The following is a 13,548-nucleotide window of genomic DNA, read 5'->3' as shown; positions in this document are numbered from 1 at the left end:
GCACACACACACACACACACACACCTGTGTGCACCTGCCCACACCACCCAGCCCCTGCTGCCATGCACACACACACTCACACACTCATGCACACACTCACACACACACACACACACACCTGTGTGCACCTGCCCACACCACCCAGCCCCTGCTGCCATGCACACACACTCACACACTCATGCACACACTCACACACACACACACACACACACCTGTATGCGCCTGCCCACCACCCCGGCCCCTGTTCCCATGCACACACATACACTCACACACACACCTGTGTGTACCTGCCCACCCCACCTGGCCCACTCCATGCACACACACACACTTGCCACACTCACACCCTCACACACACTCACACTGAACCTGCCCACTCCACCTGGCCCCTGCTTCCACGCACACACTCACACACACTCACACATGCCACACACCCCCTCACATACATACACTCACACTGTGCACCTGCCCACCCCACCCATCCACTGCTGCCATGCACATGCTCACACACACACTCATACACACACACCTGTGTGCACCTGCCCGCCTCACCCGGCTTCTGCTCCCATGCACACACATACTTGCCACACTCACACCCTCACACACATACACTCACACTGTGCACCTGCCCACCCCGCCCATCCCATGCACACACTCACACACTTACACTCACACACACACACATACACTCACACTGTGCACCTGCCCACCCCACCCGGCCCATGCACACACTCACACACTCACACACACACACACATACACTCACACCTCTATGCACCTGCCCACCTCGCCCAGCCCCTGCTCCCATGCACACACTCACACTCACACACACACACATACACACATGCTTCCTCCATGCTCCAGGCGTGGCCATGGCTGCAGTGAATCGTTTTTACCTGCCCACCTTTTGTGCCCAACACAGTGCCCAGCACGTGCAGTACCTACACCACTTTTTTTTTTTTTTTTTTTGAGATGCAGTCTCGCTCTGTCACCCAGGCTGGAGTACAATGGAGTGATCTTGGCTCACTGAAACCTCTGCCTCCAAGGTTAAAGTGATTCTCCTGCCCCAGCCTCCCAGGTAGCTGGTATTATAGGCGCATGCCACCACACCCAGCTAATTTTTGTATTTTTAATAGAGATGGGGTTTCACCATGTTGGCCAGGATGGCCTCGATCTCTTGACCTCGTGATCTGCCCGCCTTGGCCTCCCAAAGTGCTGGGATTACAGGTGTGAGCCACCCCGCCTGGCCTAATTTTTGTATTTTTATAGAGACGGGGTTTCACTACGTTGGCCAGGCTGGTCTCAAAGTCCTGACCTCCAGTGATCTGCCTGCCTCAGCCTCCCAAAGTGCTGGGATTATAGGCGTGAGCCACCTCGCCTGGCCCTACACTGCTTTTTAATAAATGTTTAGGGACTGAAGGAAGAGAACTGAACCAGGATGCCCGTGACGCTGGGCACAGAGGAGGCCCCGCGGAGCCTTGTGGAGGAGGTTTACTAAACACCGGCTGCTGTGAGTCAGGCGTGATTCTGTGTACAAGTTCAGTGTATCCAGAAAGTCAAAAAACAAACACCCCCTTCCCCCAGATGACCCTCTGACCTCACCAGCCTGGGTGTGTGTTTAGAGCCACAGCTTTGTCCAAAGTAGCAGAAAGGAGAAAGTCCAAAGCAGGCCAGAGCGGAAAGGACCTGATCCTCACCCCCTCCTCATCTTCCAGTAAGAAAAACTGAGTCTGAGGCTAAAGGACCTGGCCAGGGTCACAGGGTACGTGTAGCCGACTGAGGGCCCAGCCAGGCCACCCGGCTTCCACAAGGAGCCCCCCATGGCCCTTGAGCAGATGAGATCCATGCGGCGCTCAAGCTTTGACGATACAGAGATCAGGATTCACGTCCCACTCTGCCGTGCGGCCCTGAAGAAGTGGCTTCTGCTTCCTGGGCTCTGGGATTGTAATGGTCCCCAGTGCTGGTCCAGGCAGGTGGCACATCTGTGCCGGCCAGTGATGAGGCTCCTGCCATGCCTGGAAGTATTGGTGTTTTCTAATACGAGTGGGAGAGAGTCCGCGTGGTGGGAAGGAGGCAGAGCTGGGTCTCGGGCATCACGAAGATGCTCTCTTCTGGCCGCAGTGTTGGGCTCTGGCCCCAGGCTCGCCTGTGCTCAGCAGAGCAGAAGCCTGCACTGAGCGGGACCATCATCCTGGCAGGCCCCCATTGCTTCCCGAGTGAGCCTACAGGGTGGGCCTCCCCTGCGCCGGGTGGCTGGGGACCTGTTCCTCCTGGCCCAGTGCCCCGTCTCCCAGAGAGGAGTCCTGGGATCCCCGTTTCTCCACCTCCTGTGTCCAGACCACCAGGCCGCATCCGGGGCAGCTGCCCCACAAGGCGATGGAGCTGCTGCGGGAATGGCACCTGGGCAGTGCCTGGTGCAGAGCGAGGGCCCTCGTCTCTCACCGTTTGCCAGGGCCTCATAACGTAAAGACCTGGCGAGTACCTGCTATTGGCACAAGCCCTGACAGTGGCTGCTGATTAGAGGGGGCAGGCTGGGAACTCTACCTCTCCTAGAAGTGGCTCAAGGACCGGCCTTGGAGGCGGCTGCCTCGGGGTCACCCCAGAGGTGAACGTTCCCGGCCCATCTCCTGCCACAAAGCAAGTCTGGGTGACTCCACCCCCAGGCCCGGCAACAGAGACTGCAGGGCCCCATGCGAGACGAAAACGCAGGACCCTTGTTCAGAAATCACGGTGTGTTTTAAGACGGCAATAGGGGAGCGTTAAACCAAGCGTGAGGCCTGCGAGCTCGGGGCCAGTGCCACAGCATGGTCACAGGCCTGTGAAGCTACCCTGGCTGAAGAGTAGGGACCGGGCGCGGCTAAGCACCCCGCTGGTGTCCACCATGGCAGGGACCTGGGGGACCCTCACCCACCCCTGGCTCAGGCCCAGCACGTCCTCCCAGGCCAGCTCAGCACCCAGGAAGCAGGCACTCCATCCGCATGGCCCCGCCACTCCAGGCCTGCCCCTGTCTTGCAGCATGGAGATGTGTGACCAGAGATACAACATCACCATGTGTCCGCTTTGCGACAAGACCTGCAGCTACTGGAAGATGAGCTCAGCCTGCGCCACGGCCCGGGCCAGTCACCTCTTCGACAACCCCGCCACCGTCTTCTTCTCCGTCTTCATGGCCCTCTGGGGTAAGCAGAGCCCCAGCACGCTGGGATTTTGGGTGGTGGTGAGTCTGAGTGGTCACTACCCTTCTGTCTGCCTTTGTGAAATCATCCTCAGGCAGGCATGGCCAGGAAAAAACGAAGCGGGAGGTGGAAGTGACCCCAGTTTTGTGTTCAGGTTACTGGGGTCTGCACTGCATCAAGAGACACACAGGGGTTCTCCTGACCCAGCCAAGAGGCCCTTAGGGAAAGCCTGGGAGGGACATTTTGCTCCGAGAAATCCTGACAAGTGCGTGGGGTCACTCAGCTCCTGATTCCAAAACTGTGCCCTTTGCTGCTGGACTTCGCTGCCACCCAAACCTAAGGCACCAGGCTCCTCCCCCAGGAAGGCTCCCTAACCCCAGTCCTACCTGATACCCGACTCCAGCTTTAGGGGCTTGGGCGGTTGGTAGGTGGTGGCTGAATGCATTTCTGCAGAGGTTTTGGATCAGCAAGCAGGGCCGTTCTATCCTCTGTGGCCCCAGGTCACAGCCTCTGCCAGCTGGGCTTTGAGATGCCCCCGGTGGGCAGCCTATACTGAGCCATCCCAGACCCAGCCCCATGCTGGGCACTCGAGCCCCCATTTTTACCTGTGAGCTACCACTTTGCAGGAGATGGGGTCAGGAAGCAAACCTGATGTATCTGCTGCTCTGAAAGCTGCAGCATAGGTTTCTAGCGGGGCCCCATGGTAGGGGTGCGGGGCTGCGGCAGGAACTGCAGGTGGGAGGGGCGTCAGAGCATCTGGAGAGGCCAGCAAGGACACGCTGAGAAGAACTTAGCGTGCTCACGCTGAGGAATCAGAACCCAGTGCCGTCGGCTGCTGTGTCAATGACGTTTTCCTGTCTTATGCTGGAGGCAGAGACCACAAGCCTAAGAGGGAGAGAGGGGTGCCATAGCGGGGCCCAACTCCGGGAAGGGCACCTACTAGAAAGTGCGAGAGAAGTGACTGGGAGCCTCACTGCGCCCTCCCCAGCCCTGGGGGCCCCTGACTTCATCCCACCTGTTTCCTCTTTCCCTGCCAAAATTGCTGGGAGCAGTCTAGCCCCTAGACTCCCTACTTCTCCAAAGAAAGGGCCTCCGATGGAAAAAGAGATCATTCCAAAGGACTCCACACTTTGTTTCAGCTCCCATGCTGTTCCCGTGAGTTAAGGAGACCCGGGCGGGCTTGGCATCCCCACACTTGACTATGAGCAAAAGGCGTTTAAGGGCCCTGGAGACAGCAGCCACCACATCCTTCCACCCCACGTTCTGCCCATCCCTGCCATCACCTTCCGGTCTGGGAGGGTACAGCCCTCTGAGAGCCCCTGGCTGGTGTCCTCTGCAGCGGCCTCCAAAGGCACCCACTTTTGTGGGACTCTCCAAATGTCCAGTAATTCCTGGGCGCACAGAACCGGGTCTCCCTCCTCCTCGGAGAAAGATGCAGGTGGTGTTTCATCTTCTCCTTCTCCGATTATAAGCATTACCTGCCCAGTGAGAGCCCGTTCCCAGGGGATGGGAGCAGAGGCCGGAGGAGCCTCGATGAAGAAAGAAGCCATCTCGGGCTGTCGTAACCCCATGCCCAGCCAACACGCCGGGCGGTAACAGGTCTCTGTGATAAGCGCCTGCTGTGGTTCCTGTTTGGGGAGCCCAAAGAGCTCCGTGGCATTCTGGTCACTGCAGATTCCTTCTTCTGAATGCCAGTGTATCACCCACTCATGCCTTCCAGGTCACCTTTGGGAGTGCCTCCTGGGCAGGCGTGGGTGCTGAGCCCACAGAACAAACCTTTCCCCCCAGGCCTCCCTCCTTCTTGGAGTTCCTTCTGCAAGACCATCCTTTGAGAGGGTGTGGGCAGCGCAGACCGGTCTGCGCCCTGGTTGTTTGGGGAGAGACCCACAAGCGCCTGGTCCCTCACGTGTTGGACTGGGCAGCGGCCCTGTGGCCCCCGGGCCTGTGGACCCTTCGACAGGCGAGCGTCCAGGGCTGGCCGACCCACGCCGGTTCCTGCTGGAGGCCCTGGGCCTGGGCCTGCTTCCCAGGCAGCAGCAGCGTTGGGCGTGTCCGTCCCCCATGGTTCTCAAACTGGGTCCCATAGGCCTCTGCAGGGCTCCACACCCATCAAGAGGTTTGTGGGCAAGGGAGGGATGCCTGGGTACACATGGAAATTGGCATCTCATCTCAGGTGCCCACGACCCTGAGAGTGAGCGTCGTGAGACCCTGCACAGGCCCCTCCCTCGCCTCACCCTGGTCTCGGTCCTGACTTAAATGAGCACAGCCCGGTGGCCGATATCGAGTTTAGGACTTCTGCCTGGAGTTAGGGGCAGACGTGAGTTCCTCTGCTGAGGTTCGAAGGCTCAGCCAGGGCCAGAAAGCCTCTGTGAGCAAGGGAAAGTCAGGAGAGGCCTTTCCTAGTGAGGTCAGGTGCCTGTGGCCAGCCGTCTGCACCTGCCTGGGAGCCGCCTTCTGACACCCTCAGCTCCACCACACGAGTCTATGGGCCGAGCAGTGTGAGGGGTAGGTCTCGCGTTCCTGGGATTCCAGTCACAGGTGGGGACAGACACAAGCAGAAATCAGCATAGCCTCGAGATAAATGCAGCCTTCCTCTTTGTGGACAAAGGCGTTTGATTCTCCAGAGGAAGTGGGGAATGGGAGCCGTGGGTTGGAAGCTCAAGGTAGGGAGTGATTTCCAGCAGTGAGCAGGAAGAAGCGCTGAGCTGGACTGGCCAGGGAGGGGGTGAGCGCCCCGTGCTGGGAAGCATTCAAGCTGAGGTTGGAGGACTTCTGGCTGGGGCTACTGCAGAGCATTGGGAGGTGATGTCTGTGTGGTGTCTGTGTGTGGTCCAAGGCCACGTGGCTTATGGGAAGAGCCCCAGGCCTGCAGCCCAGCTCTGGGTTTTAATTTGGGGATGAAAATGTATTATAAATTTAGAATTATAAATGTAGGGTCAGCAGCAGTCTGTCATTGCTGAAAAGCCTGTGTCCGAGCTCGCTGTTATTTATCATGCTGTACCCGAACAGCTGAGAACCTGTCCCCAGTTCACAGAGGAGGAAAGCTCTCACCTTGTGCTTGGTGGCCTCTGTCCATGCAGTGACTTCCTCTCCTTCAGAAAACAATAGCAGCTGGCCAGGCTGTAATCCCAGCACTTTGGGAGGCCGAGGAGGGCAGATCACCTGCAATCAGGAGTTCGTGAAACCCTAGCTCTACTAAAAATACAAAAATTAGCCGGGCACCTGTAATTCCAGCTACTTGGGAGTCTGAGGCTGCAGAATTGCTTGAACCCAGGAGGCAGAGGTTGCAGTGAGCCGAGATTGTGCCATTGCACTCCAGCCTGGGCAAAAAGAGTGAAACTCTGTTTCCAAAAAAAGAAAGAAAGAAAAAGAAAAGAATCACAGCTGAAAGTAAGTGAGCTTTATTTTCTGCCAGGCATTGTGGTAGCATCTTCTGTGTCCTGATGCACTCCCCCAAGGACATAAATAGCTTTATTTACCTCCTTGGCAATTTCCCAAGCTTTACCAGCTGGTAAGCAGGGCTTGAACCCCCAAATTCTGGTTTCTGAGCCCCAAATACTTTTTCATAGGTTTTGTTTTGAAGTTATTTTTCTTTCCAACTTTCATTTTAGGCTCAGAGGCTGCACGTGCAGATCTGTTGCATGGGTCAATTGTGTGACGTGGGTTTGGTGTACTGGTTAGTTTGTCACCCAGATAATCAGCACAGTACCTGCTAGGTAGTCTTTCCACCCTCCAGGAGGCCCCGGTGCCTCCTGTCCCCTTCTCTGTGTCCCTGTGTACTCAGTGTTTAGCTCCCACTTAAAGGTGAGAACATGCGGCATTTGGTTTTCTGTTCCTGCGTTAGTTCTGTTCTCTCAGGTTAATGGTCTCTAGTCCATCCACGTTGCTGCAAAGGACGTGATTTCCTTCTTTTTATGACTGCGCGGTATTCCGTGGTCTGTATGGACCACATCTTTTTCTTCTTCTTCTTTTGAGACGGTGTCTCTCTGTCGTCCAGGCTGGAGTGCTGTGGTGCCATCTTAGCTCACTGCAACCTCCACTTCCCATGTGTAGGCAACTCTCCTGCCTCAGCCTCCCGAGTAGCTGGGATGACAGGCGCCCGCCACTGTGCCTGGCTAATTTTTACATTTTTAGTAGAGTTGGGGTTTCACCATGTTGGCTGGGCTGGTCTTGAACTCCTGACCTCAGGTGATCTGCCCATCTCAGCCTCCCAAAGTGTTGCGATTACAGGAATGAGCCACCACACCCGGCCTGGACCGACTGTTCTTTACCCAGTCCACCGCTCATGGGCACCTGTGTCGAGTCCATCCGTTTGCTCTTGTAAATGGTGCTGCAATAAACATATGCATGCATGCATCTCTTTTTGTTTTGTTTTGTGTTTTGTTTTTTGTCTTGTTTTGTTTTGTTTGAGACGGGAATTCCACTGTGTTGCCCACGCTGAAGTGCAATGACACGATCTCAGCTCACCGCAACCTCCGCCTCCCAAGTTCCAGCGATTCTCCTGCCTCAGCCTCCCGAGTAGCTGGGATTACAGGCGCGCACCACCACGCCCAGCAAATTTTGTATTTTTAGTACAGACAGGGTTTCTTCATGTTGGTCAGGATGGTCTCCAACTCCTGACCTCAGGTGATCCACCCGCCTCAGCCTCCCAAAGTGCTGGGATTACAGGTGTGAGCCACCGCGCCCGGCCACATGTGTCTTTATGGTAGAACAATTGATATTCCTTTGGGCACATACCCAGTAATGGGATTGCTGAGTTAAATGGTACTTCTGTTTTAAGTTATTTGAGAAATCTCCATCTTGAGCCTCAAATACCTGACTCTAGGCCTTACTCTGTGGGCGTTACTAACTGGCTCCGGCTGGTATGTGTGCTGAATGGGTGCCTTACTTATTCCTGACTGCGTTACCTCCAGTTTCTCTCTCACCTAGAATAGTTTCCTCATCTGTCTCCACAAAGACACATCTCCTTCCCTTTGGGAGCTGCACTGAGGACTACCTCTGTGCCAGGCCCTCAGCCTCTGTGCCAGGTCCTCGGCTCGCTCTGTAACCCCACAGCAGCCCCAGACCAAGGCTCTGTTCTTTCCTCTGGGTGAAGACACTAAAATGTTAGCGGAAAGGGGTCTTGATCCACAGCCCAGGAGAGGCATCTTGGCTCTCACACGAGAAGGAATTCAAGGTGAGTCCACAGTGCAAAGTAAGACACGTTTATCAGGAAAGTAAAGGAGTGACTAGGCATGGTGGCTCACGCCTGTAATCCCAGCACTCTGGGAGGCCAAGGCAGGTGGATCACCTGAGGTCTGGAGTTCAAGACCAGCCTGGCCAACATGGTGAAGCCCCATCCCTACTAAAAATACAAAAAATTAGCCGGGCGTGGTGGCGTGTACCTGTAATCCCAGCTACTTGGGAGGCTGAGACAGGAGAATCGCTTGAACCCAGGAGGCAGAGGTTGCAGTGAGCTGAGATTGTGCCACTGCTCTCTAGCCTAGGCGACAGAGCAAGACTCCCTCTCAAGAAAAGAAAAAAAAAAAAAAAAAACAGAAAGAAAACCAGTGAAAGAATCACTACAGAATAGGGCATTCCAAAAGTAGGAGAAGGAACGTGCCCACCCTAGATGCAGGGCGTGTTTATATAGAGAATAACAAAGAAAATCGTGGGGAGATATGGTTGGCTTCAATGGTTTGTGATAAAGGATTAATTTTCTTAATTACTATATGTTGCAATAATTAATATTATTATCTTTAAAGCAAAGTTAAGAATGCCTTTGTTCTCAACATATCAGGATATCAGGGCATTCCCAGTCTGGGTCTGTTTAGTAAACATTATCGATCTGTTCCCTTAACGTAAACATCTGGAGGCTAGGAATACCTGACCCTCTGGGAACATTGTTCCTAGCCCTCACTCAAGATGGAGTTGCTCTGGTGGGAATGCCTCTGACAGAAGCACAGAGAGGTTACGTGACTTGCCTGAGCTCACACAGCTAACAGATCCCTAACAGACGTCTCAGATGCGCACCCCCGCCCATCTGCCTCCAAGGTCCCAGCGCATGCCCCGGTTTCACCTCTGCACGCAAACGTTCCCCAGGCCCTCATCATGGACCCTCTTGGGGGAGCAGACATGTGCCTCGAGCCAGTATCAGGGACGGGCAGGTGCAGTGCTGCTGAGCACACCGGCACCCTCGGGGCTGTGCTTGTGCATTTGGCGGCCCTGTTTCCTGAAGTCACATTGCCTGTTTTGCAATTCTTCGCTGAACACCTAGGGCCTTGCGCCCCAAGAACTGCGGGCCAGCCCCTTCCTAGCAGCTGCCTGCATTCCCCCCACTCTGGGAGAGCGGGAATCTGTGCCTGCTGATCCCCCAGACTCACTCTGGGAGAGCGGGAATCTGTGCCTGCTGACCCCCCAGACTCTGGGAGAGCGGGAATCTATGCCTGCTGACCCCCCCAGACTCTGGGAGAGCGGGAATCTGTACCTGCTGACCCCCCAGACTCTGGGAGAGCAGAAATCTGTGCCTGCTGACCCCCCAGACTCTGGGAGAGCAGAAATCTGTACCTGCTGACCCCCCAGACTCTGGGAGAGCGGGAATCTGTACCTGCTGAGCCTCCGCACTCTGGGAGAGCAGGAATCTGTCTCTGCTGACCATCCTCCCCACTCTGGGAGAGCAGGACTCTGTGCCTGCTGACCCTGCTGGTCTCACCCCTCCCTGGCTTCACTTCAACCCTGGGAGACAACAGATGTGACCCGACTGTCAAATAGAGTCAAGTACAAGTTCCATCTGCACACTCCCATTTTGAGCAGGGGCGGGAGGAGTTCACAAAAAAAGCCAGGCCACTCCCTAGAAGCCCTTACTTTAGAGAAAAGGAGCTTATTCTAAATCAAGACAGAAACAACAGGAAAGAACCCACTTCGGCTGAGAGGTGTGCGCGGAGACAGAGGAACAAAGCCCCACCCGGGCCCTCTCACACCGGCCCTCAAGGGCAATCACCAGGGATCGCTCCTTGGGCGTTTTTAATCCCTTATTCAGTGATTTGTTCTGTACCCTCTAAGGGATTATTTTCCCTCTGGTGTTTCTTCTCCCCTTGCGTCCTTTCTTTTCCTGCTTCCAGCTGTTCTCATTTCTGCTCCTACAATGGCAAAGAGGCATAAACCTGTTTCCGCCAGGCGGCCGGGAGCCTGGCCGTGACCACCCATCCGCCAGGGTGTGGGGCTCCGTATTCAGGTGGATGAATCACTTCCAGCCTGCTGTTTTAATCGTGGCTTCCACCGGGGTCCAGCTTTCCTGGAGCTGACATGTTGGTCGCAGAGACTTGAGTTTGCTGCTTGCTGTCTGGGATTTCTGCGATTTGAAAGCCTCAAATAAGACGTCTCATTAAGCAACGCTGAGCCCTATTTAGCTATTCACTTGGATCCATTTTCTGAAATTATGGCATAATAATGGGGTTTTAACTGCTTGTCAGTTCCACGAAGAACAAAGGAATGTATCTGATTTGAGCCTGGCAGCAGAAAGCCCAGGAAAGATGGTCTCAACTTTAATGAAATGTTCCAGAGATGGAACTGGAACCCTCCCAAGGGCTGGGCCTGAGATTGTAAGTGGAGTTGACAAGTCACCCAGCTGAGTCACTCCCAACTAGGTGGGGACGTAGGGGGTGCCCTGTGATCGTCTTCGGGAGCTAAATTTGTTCCAGGGATAAATAGGTAGGGTGCCTGGTGACTCAGAGCAAAAGGGAAGGCCGAAGGCCCTCGTGCCCCGCCCGCCTCCACCGAGCACTCACGTGCGGGAGCAGAGCTCTGCCCCGTCCTGCCGCTCCCCGGGAGACCCAGCTCTGACCTCCAGTTCGACGAATTGGAGTCTGCACTAAGCAAACATTGCACGGTGTCGGGAGCTACAGGTTAGCAAAAGGTGGTTTCCAGCGAAGGGTGGGTGTGTTAGTCAGCTCCAGCTGCCGTCGCCTAATGCCACGGGCAGGTGCCTGCGATAATAGACACGTATTTCCCACAGTTCTGGGTATGGATCAAGGTGCCAGCTGATTGGGCCCACGGCTCGGCTTTCAGACAGCCACCTTCTCCCCGTGTCCTCAGGTGGCAAAGGGAGAGACAGGAGGCCAGTTCTCTGCTGTCTCCTCTTCCAAGGGCACGAATCCTATCATGGGGGCCCCACCCTCATGACCTCAGCTAAACCCAATCGGCCCCAAAAGTGCCCGTCTTCAAATACCATTACATGGAGCTTTAGGGCCTCCACATGAATTTGGGGGGATGCAAGTCAACCCAGAGCAGGGAGTCACATTTCTAGGAGGGGAATGGATAGGGACCCCACGTGCACAGTCCAAGCAAGACGCACCCCTGCTCTGTGGTCGTGTCAGGGACTGTGCCCTCCCTGCCTCCCAGAGCTGGTGGGCTCAGGGGTAGAGGGCAGAGGCTCAAAAGATGCGACCCCAGTGGGCACGGGTGTCACTGGGGAGATGGGACTGTCCACTGGGCAGCTCGCTCAGAAGAATCGAGAGAGCATCAGATGAAGCGCCTGAGACTGTGCCCTGGTTTTGGCAACAGCATCTCAGGGGAGAGAGAGCTCAGAAAGGGTTTCCGCCAGCCAGCCGAGGAGGCGCCGTGGAAATAGGGAAATTGGAGTGAGGCCTGAGCAGTAGAGGCACTGGAATGGGTCGAGGCAGGGTGGCATGCAGCCTCGGAGGAGAGCCAGCTAACCTGTTGTGTGGAGGGGCGGTTGGAGAGGGACGGCAGAAGAACGGAGGGGTCGGCACTTCCCGATGCCTGCTGGCTCCAGGGTAGCTATGGAGCTTGTTCAGAACGCAGATTCTGGGGGCCCTGGGTGACTCCGCCGTTCAGGCATCTGCATTTTAACAAGCTCCCTGGGGAGATTCAGAAACACCTCGGATTCCCGGACCCACACTGAGAAATCCCAGAGGAATTGGACAGATTGCCCCCACCCCACTCCCGCCACAGGTAACCACACATGGGTGTCCCTCCCGTCCATTCCCCTGTGGTTCCTGCAAGATGTGGCAGGTGCACATGAATACGTAAAGGGAATCTACGCCCATCATTCTATCATTAGCTTTTTGTAAATTGCAGTGAAATTCACCTGACCATGTTAAGTGCACGATTCAGCGGCATTTAGCACGTGTTATGCATCCACACCTCTAATTCCAGAACATTTTCATGATGTGAAGGGAAACCCTGTCCCCATGAAGCAGTCAGTCCTCCTTCCCTGCTACCCCAGCCCCTGGCAACTACCAGTCTGCTTTCTGCCTCGATGAATTTAACTATAAATGTTCTGAGTATTTTATATAAATGGGATGATACAAAATATGGCCTCCGTCCCATGGGGAGCTCTGATGGGGACAAGTGGAGATCCCCACAACCAAGCCGGGCTGTAAGAGCGGCCTCTGTCAAGCCCTTACAGAGATGCGGGCCCTGCCCTGAGCACTGCTTGCAGATGAAATCAGGGACACCCAATGACAGACCCTCTCAGGCAGGCGCTGGTAACAAGCCCATTTCTCAGATGTGGAGACTGAGGTTGGCAGCGGTGTGGTCAACTGCCCACGCTCAGCCCTGATGAGATCCTCTGCAGACCCAGAGTCTTTCGCTCACCTGCTGCCTCCGGACGCCTTTCTGATAAGTTTGTGTGACTCTGTGCTGTGAAAATCAATATGGGAAGGGACGGTAGCCCAACCACCCGCTCCCGCCCAGCCTGGCTTCTTGCTTGCTGCCACCCTCTGTGCTGTGTGCTGTGCTGACTCCTGGGCTCCGCATTTCGGGAGGATGGGCTCGTCCCTTTGGCCACCTTGTGAGGCTGCTACGCTCAAGGCCGTTTCTCGCTGTCGCTTCGTTGTACGTGCATGTGGATGGGAAGCCCCGTCCCTGCTGCTGGCTGATGTGGGCATCGGAAGGCCTGGGTCTAGGTTTCTGCCCTTCCTTGATGAGTCCCCTGACATCTCAGAACCTCAGCTCCGTGTCTGTAAAATGGAGCCCGTCGTCCCCACATTGAGGGGGCCAGGGCAGGATCCGAGGGGATCAGATGTGGGAAAGCCCCGTGCCAGCACCTGGTGGCAGCTGGGTATTATGCAGCATTTGTGTGATGTGGTTGGTACATTGGCAAGGAGGGCCAGGGTCGGGAGCCTCAGAGGGCAGGAATGGGAACCATGTGTGGGTGAGGAGGGGGGCCACAGGAGCACTCTTCAGGAGGACGATGCTCAGGGTTCTTCCTGCCTTCGTTCAACCCGCTGGAAGTTGGTTCTTCATGCCACTCGTGATGCCAGCTTTGAGGGCTGCCCACCAGGCACAGCATGAGCCTTCACATCTCCCTTCCTGCTGGCCAAGCCTGACTCCACAGCTCCACCTCCACGCCCAGTGCCCACAGAAGCCAGACAAT

General features: G+C 55.7%; 1 protein-coding gene across 10 annotated transcripts in view; it reads left to right on the top strand.

Annotated features, from left to right (window-relative positions):
- Positions 1–13,548, top strand: part of ANO1 (anoctamin 1) — a 205,658-nt gene that overhangs the window by 148,319 nt on the left and 43,791 nt on the right. For all 10 annotated transcript variants that reach the window (XM_032282524.1, XM_032282528.1, XM_032282525.1 and 7 more), the window contains one exon: positions 3,013–3,173. In XM_032282524.1, coding sequence (XP_032138415.1) covers positions 3,013–3,173 — 161 coding nt within the window. The remainder of the gene's footprint in view (positions 1–3,012; positions 3,174–13,548) is intronic.

Source organism: Sapajus apella, unplaced genomic scaffold (assembly GCF_009761245.1).
Source record: "Sapajus apella isolate SASKATOON/1434 unplaced genomic scaffold, GSC_monkey_1.0 scaffold14, whole genome shotgun sequence".
Classification (NCBI taxonomy): domain Eukaryota; kingdom Metazoa; phylum Chordata; class Mammalia; order Primates; family Cebidae; genus Sapajus; species Sapajus apella.
Note: the sequence above shows the minus strand (reverse complement) of the source record. Positions and strands in the feature narration are given on the sequence as shown.